Source organism: Pseudonaja textilis, chromosome 2 (genome assembly GCF_049901715.1).
Source record: "Pseudonaja textilis isolate UNSWEBS1 chromosome 2, rPseTex1.2, whole genome shotgun sequence".
Lineage (NCBI taxonomy): Eukaryota > Metazoa > Chordata > Lepidosauria > Squamata > Elapidae > Pseudonaja > Pseudonaja textilis.
In genome coordinates, this window is record NC_141991.1 from 184687064 (window position 1) to 184699873 (window position 12810).

General features: G+C 37.8%; 1 protein-coding gene across 5 annotated transcripts in view; it reads right to left on the minus strand.

Moving 5' to 3' along the window:
• CCDC171 (coiled-coil domain containing 171) overlaps nucleotides 1–12810 on the minus strand; it is a 178228-nt gene that overhangs the window by 52038 nt on the left and 113380 nt on the right. For all 5 annotated transcript variants that reach the window (XM_026718389.2, XM_087926588.1, XM_087926587.1 and 2 more), the window contains one exon: nucleotides 10755–10809. In XM_026718389.2, the coding sequence (XP_026574174.2) occupies nucleotides 10755–10809 (55 nt within the window). The remainder of the gene's footprint in view (nucleotides 1–10754; nucleotides 10810–12810) is intronic.

Below are 12810 nucleotides of genomic sequence, written 5' to 3' on the forward strand. Positions count from 1 at the left end.
TGTGCCGGGAAGTTGCTCTTCCTTAGTTTCTGGTGCTCCCATGTGTGCACGCTAGTGGAGTTGATCTTCCAGTTTCCGGTGCTCCCACGCAAGTGCGCATGCACTCCTGTTTCGGCACTGGATGCCGAAAAGGTTCACCAACACTGTTCTAAAACATAGAAGACCAAAGCTTGTTATATCCGAAGAGTCAATTTTCTAATGTGATTTGAGATTCTTTAATTTTTTCATGCATCCAAACATATGTAACTGTATTTAAAAAATAGAATTATTGGTTTATACGTTATACAAAGCATTTTATCCTGAGACAGTATATAGACACCCATGGTTTGGGTAGTGGTGAAGGCAAATAGATAAAAAGTGAAAGCATCTAAACATACCAGGTGGTTGTTTACAAACCAGTTGTTAGGTGTGACACATTTTTTTCATTAATGAATCAGGTCACACATGTGGTAAAGAAAGCTATATATAGGAGCGTAAATATATTCAAAGGTAACACTGAGTAAGAAGTCCCCAAAGTGTAAAGACTACATATGTTTATTTGCTTCTAATTTCTACATTTTGGAAACAGAGGCAGCTTTCTGGGGGAACTGAGATGAGACTCTTGGTGAGAAAATGAGGGGAATAAAGGTGTCAAAAGTTAGCTTGTAATTAAAATTTTCTATTTGATGGTGCATCTGGGAACATTTTCCGGATGATTTATGCAAACAGATACAATAAAGGCAGATTTGTCTGCAGTAGCTATGATAGGCATGGGAATTTTGCATATGTAGCCATTGCTAAAATCCTTTCTCTTCTCTGTAATTTAAAAAAATATCCCAATTTGAACAAATACTATAAAAATATAAAATATTTTTATACAAAGCAAACAGTAAGGAACTACCATTCTACACTGCTATTACTGTGTCCAGCTGGTCTGGGACTCTTCCTCCCTTCTCAAAAGATCTTGCCCAATGCAAAACAGCAACAACCCATGGAAGCCATGGTGAGTAGGCCATTTTCCCCATAGTAAGTTACTCTAAGAATGATTAAAAGCAGGTGCCCGAATTACCTTGTTTTCCTTCACCCTCCTCTGCCATTCTTTTAAGGTTATAACCTTAAAAGTCAGAGAATCTGGATTTTATCATCCTAATAACCTTTAGCTCCTTGACGGGAGCTTTCCCAGCTGAATGGTGGGGCATAGATGCTCGGGAGAAAAGAGAAAGGCAAGGTTATTCTTTGAACAATGTATAAAAATGGGGTTTTCATAACGAAAACTAAAGACAAAGGATATTCCACTGCAGGCTCTGGGGATCACAGGCTAACTTGGACGGCATGATACCACCATGGTTTAGAAATCACTGACACTACACACGATATTACAAAGCAAAACAATAAATATGCAGAGGCTGCAGTTTTTAAAATGGGCTGTTTCAATATTCTCACTCTTTAACTGAGTTTTAAGAATACACACAGCATACATTTCCATAAATAGAAAAGAAATATTATTAAAGCTTTTAGAACAAGCAAAATCAGAAAAGGACATAAGCTTTATACATTGGACCAATGGGTCTGAATCCCAATTAGGCTCATGTCTCAATTGTGCACTTAAATTGTTCAAACTAGACACATAAAACATCTAGAATTAACAACATGTTTATAAGTTTAAGTCTAATTATTTAGTGTTTAACTCACCTATTTGGGGAATTTGTTTTCCTGTTTACAAACTACAACATATGTAGAAAGAGCGAATAACTCTTAATTTCAGCTTTTTGAAAATGGTCCAAGGACTCTAGCTTGTTCTGTTTGCTCAATATTAACCAATATTTACTTTATATGATAAACATGATTCCAACACTTAGTTTAAATTTGTTGATTTATCTATATCCATTATAATCTAGAGAACTGTTGACTTTTATTGGGCACACATGTTAACCTCTAGATACTATAACGTATTAATATATTTCTTCATATTTTGTGGGCTTTGGAAATGAAGTAAACTATAAATGTATCTGTTTTTTCCAATCATAAATGTACCAATAGATGAAATAAATATATCTTGTAAATGAATGGATGGAAGTAGAACTTTAAAAAAAAAAAAAACATGACACAGTGTTCTGAGATGCTATCTTTCCTAGCTCAAGCAATATTGGAGTTTTTTAAATGAAACCTCTGATATTAGGCATTCACTGTATCAAATACATTCTCCAGAAGTTAACAATTTTCAAATACAGATTTAGTATTTGGTAGAAGGGGTGCTGAAAATTAACCAGTGTGAATAAAATATTGCTACAATGAAAGCTCCTAAGAACCAGATTCGTGTGCTCATTCAACTAAAAAAATTCACTCAGTGATTTGGTCTAATTACCATGTTTCACCTCAAGCTACCTTCACAGAGTTGCTGGGAAATAAAGCAATTCCTGGGAAGATAAAGAAGGCACTTGGAATACCGCATCCAGTTCTGGTCACCACAATATAAAATAAAACATTGAGACTTTGGAAACAGCACAGAGAGAAGAGCAACAATGATTAGGGGGCTGGAGGCTAAAACATACAAAACATGGTTACAGGAATTGGCTGTTTAGTCTAATGAACAGAAGCTCTAGGGGTGAGGTGATAGCACTGTTCTAATATTTGAGGTGCTCCTACAAAGACGTGGGGGTCAAACTATTTTCCAAAGCAACAAAAGGCAAGTCAATAAACAATGGTTGGAAAGTAACCAAAGAGAGAAGCAATCTAGAACCAAGGAGAAATTTCCTGACAAGGAGAGCAATCAACCAATGGAATAGCTTGCCTTCATAAGCTGTGGTTGCTCCTTCACTGGAAGTCTATGGAGATTCTCAGTCATCCAGGCCACGGTTCTCCCAAAGGTGCTTTTTCAAGAGACAACTGAACTTTCTGGTTTTTCTTTGAAGACATTTCACTTCTTATCTAAGGAGCTTCTTCAGCTCTGACTTCATACCCCACCATCCAGTCAGAGCTGAAGAAGCTTCTTGGATGAAAAACAAAACATCTTCAAAGGAAAAAACAAAAACAGAAAGTCCAGTTGCCTCTTGAAAAAGCACCTTTGGGATCCTTCACTGGAAGTTTTCAAAAAGAGACTGGACAACCATTTGTCTGAAATGGTACGGAGTCTCCTGTTGGAGCAGGGCTTGGGTTAGAAGACCCCTGGGGTCCCTTCCAATTCTATTATTCTATGTTCTAAAAGAGCGAGGGAAGAGTTCCACGTACAGAAGCCAGATCTGTTTGGCAGGATAAAAATGTAATCATCAGTAACCTCTAAAATCAGGGTTAGTTCTCTAACTCATCAGAAAGATCAACATGGCTTATTTCACCTACAGGAGCTAAAGTGAGAGAAAAACTCAAAATACTGGGCATAGAGAAAAATCTGATGATGGAAAAGAGTGGATAGCTTTCATAAAGATGAAATGCTAAAAGACATTAAATATTGCGTTCCAATTTTAAGGAAGGCTAAGTCTTCTTTTTCAGAAGCAGGATAGACTTTTTAACAATTGCAGCAACCATGACAATATTCCAATATGTTATTGGCCAAACAAAAATTGAAGACATACTCTTGATTTGTTTTGCACAACAAGGTAGAAGAATGGTGGACCAAGAGGGAGACAGCTTTCATTAATTGCTCAAGTCAATTTGTTCAAGTCAACTTATAAAGGTTTTCCCAAGGGACTCAGAGGCCAAAGTCCTATGTTACCACAAAGCTCTTCCAAGATATCAATTAGTTCAAAATATACAAATGAGACTATTAATTCTGTTTGACAACAAATTGGCTCTCGGTTTAATTCTTAGCTCAGTTTGAAGTATTATGTTTTTTTGCTACAGAAGCGTTTGTTTAATATTACTGCTGTTTTATAGTAATTATAAAATTGCTTTTGTTTTCATTTTGTTTTACTGCAGTCTCTGAAAGATGAGATGAAAATGAATGCAATTGCTTTAGAAACAGATTTTAGCATTTTAGAAAAAGTGAATTTCTACGTGCTAAAGACAAGTTTAAAGTCTTAACTATCCATAACGACCTAAATTTGTAAATCCCAATTCATTTTACATGTTTATTTGTGTAATATATCACAAGACGTTCTTCATAGATAAAAACGGGGGGAAAGTAAAAGAAAATTAAACACCCACCCACACATACATACACACATTAAACAGAACAATGGTGGGATTCACATTTTTTTACTATCGGTTCTGTGAGCGTGGCTTGGTGGGCATGGCAGGGGAAGGATACTGTAAAATCTCGATTCCCACCCCACTCCAGGGGAAGGTTACTGCAAAATCCCATTCCTTCCCCACCCCACTAACCTGCTTTCCAGCTCCGCTCTCCTGTGCAGGGCAACCAAAGAAGACCCAGCTGATCAGCTGGAATTTGGGAGGCAGAGAATAGATGGGGGTGGGACTAGTCTGAGGAAGTATTCTGAACTACTCAGAATTTCTGCTACCGGTTCTCCAGAACCGGTCAGAACCTGCTGAATACCATCTCTGAAACAGAGTCTATGTCTTCTTGAATTAATCAGGAGAACTCATGCTTAACTTTCTCTTCAAGTGGTCACTCATGAAAGAGCTTAAATTTGCCTGGATTTTGCCATATATTTTGCTTTTTTAATCTCTTGCTCTGTTTCGTTCCCCTTACTGCAAAACAATTTTGCCACACTTCGAAATTTGTAGGTATTTCCCATTCAGGTGAGTTAACAGAGTAACTGCATCCAGAGATAATACTTTGCAAAGTCTAAAACAATTATCTTGATTTACATATGGCATCTGATGACCACAGTTCAAGTTAGGAAGGAATTGTTCTTTAGAATAAATCAGCCAAAAGTCCCCTCTTTAATTAAATGTGCTTAGGTGAAAACATTGCCTGAAACTTCTTAGGTATTTTGCTGAACTCATCTTTGCATCCAAGAGACACTTTTGTGACCCTTTTTAAAGCTTGCCTCCAGATAGTGACAAGTTCATCTGTAAGAGATCTGATGTACAGAATTTACTTGGTACTTGGAGGATGTTATTCTAAGGAGATGGTGTGAACTGGATGATCTTAGGTCTCTTCCAAATTTCCTTTTCTACAGTACACAGGCTTTTACATTCTAGTCCAGTCCAGTCTGGCTTTCAATAATTCAGAAATAGCCCAACATGTTCAGTTAGACTTATTCCTAGGTCAGGAAATATAGGATTGCAGTGGGAAAGTAGTATCACTGCATGATTCAGTCAACAGCTGAAACGGCTTAAAAAATAAAAATAAAAAGATTGTACAAGAATAACTATGCAATCCTATGCAACTCTTTCTGGTCATGGTGGTCTAACTGTAACTGATTGGATTTACTTCTGAGTAGACACACATATGCCTGCATTGCCAATGTTTCAGCCAGAATAAAAATGAGACGGTTTTCTATTATTTATCAATAGAAAATTCAATATAATATAATTCTGCCTAGCATATGAAACAGAGTATACTAAAGTCTGAAGTCAGTTGGATGAAAGAATAATTTGATCCAGGCCCTTTTAAGCAAACACTACACACTATGCCAAAGCTATTCTGTATTTGTGGGATGTGCACAATAATTTGTCCCTGATGAACAGATTTCATTGACCTTGAGCTGGAAGTGAACCTATGTCTGGAGAAAATAACTGTATTAACTAATTTCACAGTACTCCACACAAGGATGTTTCCTCACTTAAGGCAAAGTATACAATACCCATGAATTAAAAACAAAAGAAAAAAACCCCTTCAGATTAAAAAAATATAAACCAGACAAGCTCTGGCATTAGTTACTTAGATATGTCCCAGTTAAAACAGTTAAAACACATGGATATGACATTCTGCAATATCTTTATCTTTAGTTTGTCAAGGTTTTCAAATCCCTCTTGAGCTAGAGTGCCATTTTTAGCTTGGCTAGGTCAGAATGACACGGAACGCTATGAGTGATGACACACTAGGCAGCTATCTGGACAGAGATGTCATCAGCAAGCCAGCTGTGCTAACACCTGTATGTCCTGCAAAATTGATCCTTGGGAACACAGATCAAGAAAATCAGGTTGCTGGGGATCTAAACAAAGAAGATGCTTAAAGTATTTGCAAAATAGCTCCCTAAACAGCAAATGGGATTATTCAAAGGAAGGGGCAGAAAAGAATCTCTCAATGCAAGCAGCATGAGTCTATGAAGATAAAACAAGCGACGTAAATGTCCCCCCTCATTGGGATAATCTTAAGAATTAACGACAAAATATGCTTTCAAAATGTTGGGAAATGCTTGGTGTTTTCCTGTTTTCCTGTACCCCCTGGCCTCCTTTCACTTGTGGCAGGTGGCAAGTTGGTAGGCAAAGCCAAGAATAGGTTCAATCGCCTAAGAACAGCCTCCAAAATCTGTCACTCTCCTGCCAAGGCTGTTTGAACACTGCATTTGTATTTCCAGCCCAAGTAAAAACAAGGTCATAACTCTAAAAAAAAGTAAGGCACAATAAGAGGAATACCTAATTACAAAGGCATTAAGCTAGCATGCTATACCAATAAACAGTGAATAAAAATAAGCACATCTGTGCATAATCCCAAATAAATAAAGTTCCCTGGTCCTTTTATTTAAACATTTTAATTCACTTAAAAATTGTATTGATTTGGATGTTCTGATCTATCTGTATTCACTATGGATAATTCAAGTTCTCAACACTGCTTCAAGGTTCAATACACCACTAAAGATACAAGTGGCACAAAATGAATACTAAAATAACACAACAGTGCCTCCATACTGAGCATCAGAAGTAGCACCAAGCAACATTTCGGTTGATACAGCTACAATTGGTGCTGACCATTATGATGAAGGCATTACAATAAACAAGCCTGAATTATGTGGTGTGAAAATCAGCAGAATTCTCGGAATATTCTCGGCTAGAGAGCAGGAATCTTGGGTTTTTAAATGAGTTGTTATACCTGGTTCTTCAGATGAAAAAACAAACCGCCATCTTAAGTAGATATAAGACTTCACTACAAAAGACAAACGCAAGTGTCATATTCTTTTCTGTGTTTTAATTTATGAGTGGGTGGTGCCTCCTTATTTCAGACTGTGGCAAGTAACTTTTTCAAAGATGGACAAATAAAAATTATCTTTAGGAAACTAGATCAGGGCTGTCAAACTCCCAGCCCATGGGCCAGATGCATCACGCCCACGCCCGGTTTAGCGAAGGGGAAAAAATGTCCCAATACATCATGTGATGCCGCCGTGACAGCGTGAGTTTGACACTGCTGAACTAGATCAAGTGTAATGTGGGGATCACTGTTCATGAACCTATTTTCCCTCCTTTACATGCATAAATAAGGTGTTTCCCAACAAATATAAAATCCAACACATACTTCCACTTTATTTTCCATACTTCTCCTAGTGATACACTATGAGGTTTTATGTTAGGAAAAATGATCTGAGCCAAACAGATGTTACTTTCAGCAGATATTCCGAATTACGTCAACTGTGAGAACTGATACAAAATCTCAGTTTGCTTTACAGGCCATAAAACCACTAAGATTTGGTACAAATCACATACATACAGTCCTCAACTTCCGACCCCAAAATTTATGTTGTTGAGAATTTGTTACGTGGGGTTTGCCCCACTTTATGACATTTCTTGCAACAGTTGTTAAGTGAATTATTGCATTTGATAAGTTAATAACCTGGTTGTTAACTGAATCTGGCTTCCCCATTGACTTTGCTTGTTAGGAAATTGGAAAAAGTAATCATATGAACCCAGGACACTGCAATGGTCATAAGTATGAACCGGTTGCCAAGCATCTGAATTTTGATCACATGATCATGGGGTTGCTGCAAAAGCTGTAACTGTGAACAATGATCATAAATCACTTTTTTCAGTGCTGTTCTAACTTTGAACAGTCTTTAAATAAACTATTCTAAGTCGAGGACTACCTGTACTAGTTAAATTTAAGACTACTGCTGTTCTTCCATCCATCCAGTTACTTGTTGAATACTAATCAACTTTTGTAAGATGATGCACATTTACTTTTGAGTAGGTTTATTGCAGGGGTCTTCAAACTTGACAGCTTTAAGACTTGTGGACTTCAACTCCCAGAATTCCTCCACAGTCATATTAGCTCAGGAATTTGGGGAGTTGAAGTCTTGCCAAGTTTGAAGACCTTTGGTTTATTGGTTTTGATTAGGGGTGATCTTCAAAAATGTTAGCAATAGGTTCTCTGCCTGATTGTTGGGTGGACGTGGCCATGGTGGGCTTGGCCTAGTTAGTCTCCTGCACCACAGAGGTGGGGGGAATGTTTTTGCCATCCCTGGGCTCTGGAGGCTTTCCTGGAGCCTCTGGGAGGGCAAAAACGGCCTCCCCAGGCTCCAGAGGCTCTCTGAAAACCATAAACGGACCCGTTTCTGGCCTTCCTGAACTTCTGGGAGGCCCATTTTTCACCCTCCCCGAGCCTCCGCACATGCCCTACTCTTACCTGCTGGGTGGGCGAGGCCAGCCAGGAGTGGCATTTGTGGGGTTGTCCAAACCGTGAAGAATCTTAGCTAGAGGATCTGCCAAACCCCTGCGAATCCCCAACAGCCCACCCCTGGCTTTGATGAAATTTTCTTTCAAATTAATCACACCTTTAACTACAGTGAAGAAAAAATGTCTGAAATCTATCATACAAATCTCAATATCAGAAATTTGGAACACCTTTCTTCAGGAGACAATTGAAATTTGCTTGCTGTCCTATGTTTGAAAAAGAAATTGCTTGGATAGAATGAAAAAAGGGATGAGACTGAAAAAAATAAACAGTCTTCTTGAGAACGTTAGGTTGATTTAGGCTTTGTTTTTAGACGGTACACTAGAAGTTTCAATGACACTCTATTGTTTATATGTGTTTATTATATGTATTTATTATTACAGAAAGACTGTGAGTTCAAGTCCTGCCTTAGCCATGAAAGCCAGCTGGGTTGCCTTGGACCAGTCACTCTCTGTCTCTCTCAGCCCAACTTACCTCACAGGGTTGCTGTTGTTATTGGGGTGGGTAGACAGACAGACGGACAGATATAGGAATTTAGAGATAAAGAAATAGACACAGACAGACAGGATGCATCAGCAATGATCTAAGCTGTAGAGAAGAAACTGCATGACGGCTTTCAACAATATAACTCAACCTAGTAACCTCCAAACTACTGGAATGTCAGTTCCCAGAATCCATAGCCAGCATGATTATTTGGTTGGGTACTCAGAATTCAGAGAGAGGTAAACTGAAGGCTGGATTAGAATCAGGGAAGAGAAGGAAAGGTCACCAAATCCAAAGAGAATGAGAAACTCATCCTCAACTGAATAGTTTGGCAAAATAGATTAATGTTCATTTCACTTGAAAATATAAGCCACTGTGTTAAAATAAGCATTGTAAGACTCTGCTAAGAGGACTAAGACATTTTAAATAGTTATTTGAGCTCCCCAAATTCTAGCACAGCTCATCTTAGAGGGCAAATAATTAAAGAATTGGTCTGAGATTATTTCTGAAGTATGCCTTCTTAATGTTCTCTTTTGGCTTTTCATTTACATGTGATACAGAATTGATCACATGTAAATATTAAAACAAATAACAGAGCATATGCCAATGCACTTGTGCACAGGGACATGGTAGATTGGCTACTCTGGCTCCCTCAAGGTGGGGCCCCTAAGGCCTTCCACTACAATCTGTGTGAGATGTGGGGGAGTGGTATTACATCATATCCCTTTGTGTGTGCACATGAGCAAAAGTATAAATGCGTGCTCCTGTATTGGAAAGAACCACAAATTCTCTTCTGAACACTAAAGACTGAAAGTAATTTGCTCATTTCCACCGGTGATATGATGAAACTGACAGCAACATTACTGATCCAAAACTCAGAGATATGTTACTGTTGCCATTCTCAACATCACATGCCTTTGTATTTGATCCAATTTATTTAACTTAAAAGAATGGAGTCATTTAAAGAACAACCATTTGGAAAATATCTGTTGCATGCTCTTATTTTTCATCTTTGTGTTTATGTGCGACAGTGTTTGTGAGACAGAAGAAGCAACATGGTCAAAATATCAGCATCAGCTATTGCTATAGATTAGATTAGTTCATTCTTTTGCTTTTTGCTAACTTTACTAGGTCAGTGTTTTTCTATATATAAATAAAAATCTATGAGTGTGACATTTGTATTATTTAATTCCCTTGCATTCTGCTCCATTCCGTTCCATTCCTTTCCTTCCTTCATTTTTGTTTTTAATATGGCTGGAAATATTTAAAAGATTTACCAAAGCATACAAAATCTGCACTGTGATGGTTTTTTAAAAAAATGAAACATAAATGAAATATAAAGTCTCTCTCTCTCTCTCTCTCTCTCTCTCTCTCACACACACACACACACACACACACAGAGAGAGAGAGAGAGAGAGAGAGAGAGAGAGAGAGAGAGAGAGAGAGAGACGCACACACGTGCAAGCAATCTGGAAAATCAGGCCAGAAAAGTAACTGACTAAAATATTAATGCATACTATTATTTAGATTTTTTTGTACAGTATAACAGTGAGTGTTACCACAAAAATTTAGAAAGAATGTATTTTCTAAATCTTTAATTGTAAAAACAGACCTGCTTGCTAGAATATGACAGTGAGAATTTTTCTGTATATTTTGACTGTTTATTATTTTATAATTATATTTCTCAAGTTCCATTAGCATTTTCTAGCAAAAAAAGCAATATCAAAGTACAATTGCTTGAAATACAGCTATAGATGAGGAAGCGATATCAAAAAATATTACTTACATTTTGAAAGATAGATTCCACTGATTTCATATGACTAACAATTAATTCTTTGTCTCTGTTGAATGAATAAAAAGATCATGTTCTTATTGCTGTTTTACCTTTAAAGTTCTATTTTGTTGCTTTTACTCTTGTATTGCAGTCTATTTTTATAATAAATGTTTTTGTTAGTTAGCTATCATCGTTTCCATTATAAATTTAATTTTTAATTGTATGGTAGTTCTTTGAACAGGAAGCTGAAGAGCAGAAAACATGTTTATATGTGACATTCATCATTTCCTTTGTCCCAAAATTTGTTGCCTTCAGGTAATTTCAGTGTCATATACAAAAATGGTTAGCTGAGTTAACTATAAAGTAACTAGCACAAGCAATACTTTCCATTCTTTTTCTGCTGCTTTAGAGTCAACTCCATGTTTCTTGTATACAGTTGACTAATGTCAGATTTAGTTTATAAAGGGTATCAGAGATAGCACTGGAAGGGAGGACTCTCTAAGTTTTGTTACTGAATTTTTGCATATGGTTCCAGAAGTTCAGAAAATGTTTCTTATGGTTGAAAAATTCTAGAATTCTCTAAAAATATAAATCAATAAGATTTTTTGAGGAATAAAAAATGCTCTTGTTTTATCATCCCAATCCGTGAGTTAAATACGTAAGAAAAAAACCCTGTCAGATAGATGAAGTGGCTGTATAACCTCAATTTTCTTGGCACCCAGACACACAGAGGTGTGGTGCTACAGGTTTGGCCTGGTTCTCCTGAACTGGTAGCTCCGAAGATCAGCTGAGACCAAACCGGTTTGCTCCAATGATCTTCTGCTCTTCTGTTTGGCCCACCCGCCTGCCCGGGCTCTAGGCTGTCCTTTGTTTTTGGCTCCATTGGCTGGGGAGGAGGCTGGGGAAGGGCAAAATCCGGCTGGGCAGAGCAGGGGAGAATTAGAACAAGGGAGAGGGAGTTCAGAGAAAGAACCAGGCCCACCTCCCTCTTTATTCTAGGGCATGCAGGGAGGAATGGAGAGGAGAGCAATGTTGGTTGCGTAGCTTACGGGGAAGGAAAGGGCCCTGATTCCCTTCATTAGCCACAGCTGGGAAGACAGTTGATAAGAAAGGCAGGCTGCGTGCGGCAGGCAGTTGGAAGTAAACATGACTTTATCCTGTGTTGTCGTGGCTTATCTGTGTTCCTGGTGTCTTCCCAACCATGTGAGTTTTGAGTGTCTTCAAGTTCCTCCTGCCCTGCCAAACTAATTACTTCAGTTTGGCTTGTTTGGACTTTAAGTTACAGTTTGTGTTGACCATGTTTTGGACTTAATTTTCTGAAGTCAAAGGCTGTTCCTGGGAGAGTTTTTCTCCAGCCAGAAGGTAACCTGGACATTGAGGACAAAGTTGGAAATAATAAAGGGACTCTTATTGATTATCTGACTGTGTTGCCTTTGTGCCATGCCCCAGGTCATCACAGAAACTGTGTAGCATCTTCTGGATGCTAGTATATGATTACATCTATATAATACCTAGTTTTCTATATGGTCTATGATTCAAAATCATGGGCTAATGATGATTATTTCATGCAGTTTTTATTTGCACTGTCTTCTTACCCGTTTAAATCTGAAGAAAAGCTTGCCACAAGGAATGTTTCTAAATGGCTATTTTGTCTGTGTAAAGGCAGCTGAAAAGTTGCAGGTTTTGTCATGTATGAAAGCTGTGCTAGGTATATCTTCTGTTATATGTTGTTTTGATTACTCTAGAAGGGTGATGGGCTACTTGCCTTTTCTATGCATTTATTACTTACCAATTCTGAGCTTTTAGTCAAGAGATACACCAATGACTATACTTGTGCACTATTAAAACCTCAGGGTCATTGGGTACTTGTAGGCACATGAGTATTTTGATACATGTGCTGTACTGTTCAACTATCATATATACCATCATATACTAACGTCTCTTCCCATCAAAACCACTTTGACCTTTGGTCAGATGTTTCACTCAATCCAGGTACACCTTAGGGGCAAAACTCAAGACACATTCATGCTTCTGTTGCTCACACCTCATCCGCGGACATTGAAATGAT